Raw genomic sequence first — 693 nt, 5'->3', positions numbered from 1 at the left:
TATACACAAATCAAGTTAGAACTGTATGTTACAAATGACAAATGAACTAAATGCATAAAATCCGTGATTATACTATGACTTGTTTTAAAAATAATCTCACCTTTTGCGCTAAGTCCGGAAACGTTGTATTGACCTGGTCCTGGCCCAGGACTATCCATCTTCGCAGCGTGCCTGAACACGTGAAATCAATCGAATTAATTTTAACAATTAATCTGATTTAATTTATTATAATATATTATATTAGTGACGGAAGCCTACTAGATTTAATATCGCAAATGTTTAGTTTTACCTGCTGCCAAAAGAAAAGGCGGGTGCCCTGCCTCGTTTGGAGTCGGGAACAGTTTTTCCTGAAAATATGCATCGAATTCATTTTCATGTAAGAGACTAGTGAAGAGAGTTTGTATTCCGATAATTGTTGTTGTACCGATTAATGGTGGCAGAGTTACGCAAGCAGGACCAGGACTACTATATTCTGCAGCGATGGGACCTCGTCTCTTCGTCGGTGTCCACGGCCTTTGCGTCATTCCACCCATATTTTTATCGATGCACCTTTTACTCTTTGTTAAAAAACAAATTACAAAACTCTGAATACTCTCTTGAAAATAATAATAAAGTAAGAAAACAATTAAGCCAATTTTTATTGCAATTAAAAATTTTGTGAATCGTATATGAAATCTATTATATCCAATTCTT

The 693-nt window shown here is 35.2% G+C and overlaps 1 protein-coding gene across 1 annotated transcript; it reads right to left on the bottom strand.

Annotated features, from left to right (window-relative positions):
- Positions 1–32: 32 nt before the first annotated feature.
- Positions 33–579, bottom strand: LOC108627166 (outer dense fiber protein 3B-like; the record flags this gene model as incomplete). The annotated part of the gene is made up of 3 exons (XM_018028259.2): positions 425–579; positions 290–347; positions 33–171 (listed from the first exon to the last, which is right to left on the bottom strand). Coding segments are annotated over exons 1-3 (306 nt in total), but the record flags the coding sequence as incomplete, so codon positions are not given.
- Between the last annotated feature and the right edge of the window lie 114 nt (positions 580–693).

Source organism: Ceratina calcarata, unplaced genomic scaffold, assembly GCF_001652005.2.
Source record: "Ceratina calcarata isolate Rehan_Ccalc_2016 unplaced genomic scaffold, ASM165200v1 scaffold442.2, whole genome shotgun sequence".
In the NCBI taxonomy this organism is placed as follows: Eukaryota; Metazoa; Arthropoda; class Insecta; order Hymenoptera; family Apidae; genus Ceratina; species Ceratina calcarata.
The sequence above is the reverse complement of the archived record's forward strand: the minus strand, read 5'-3'. Positions and strand labels throughout refer to the sequence as shown.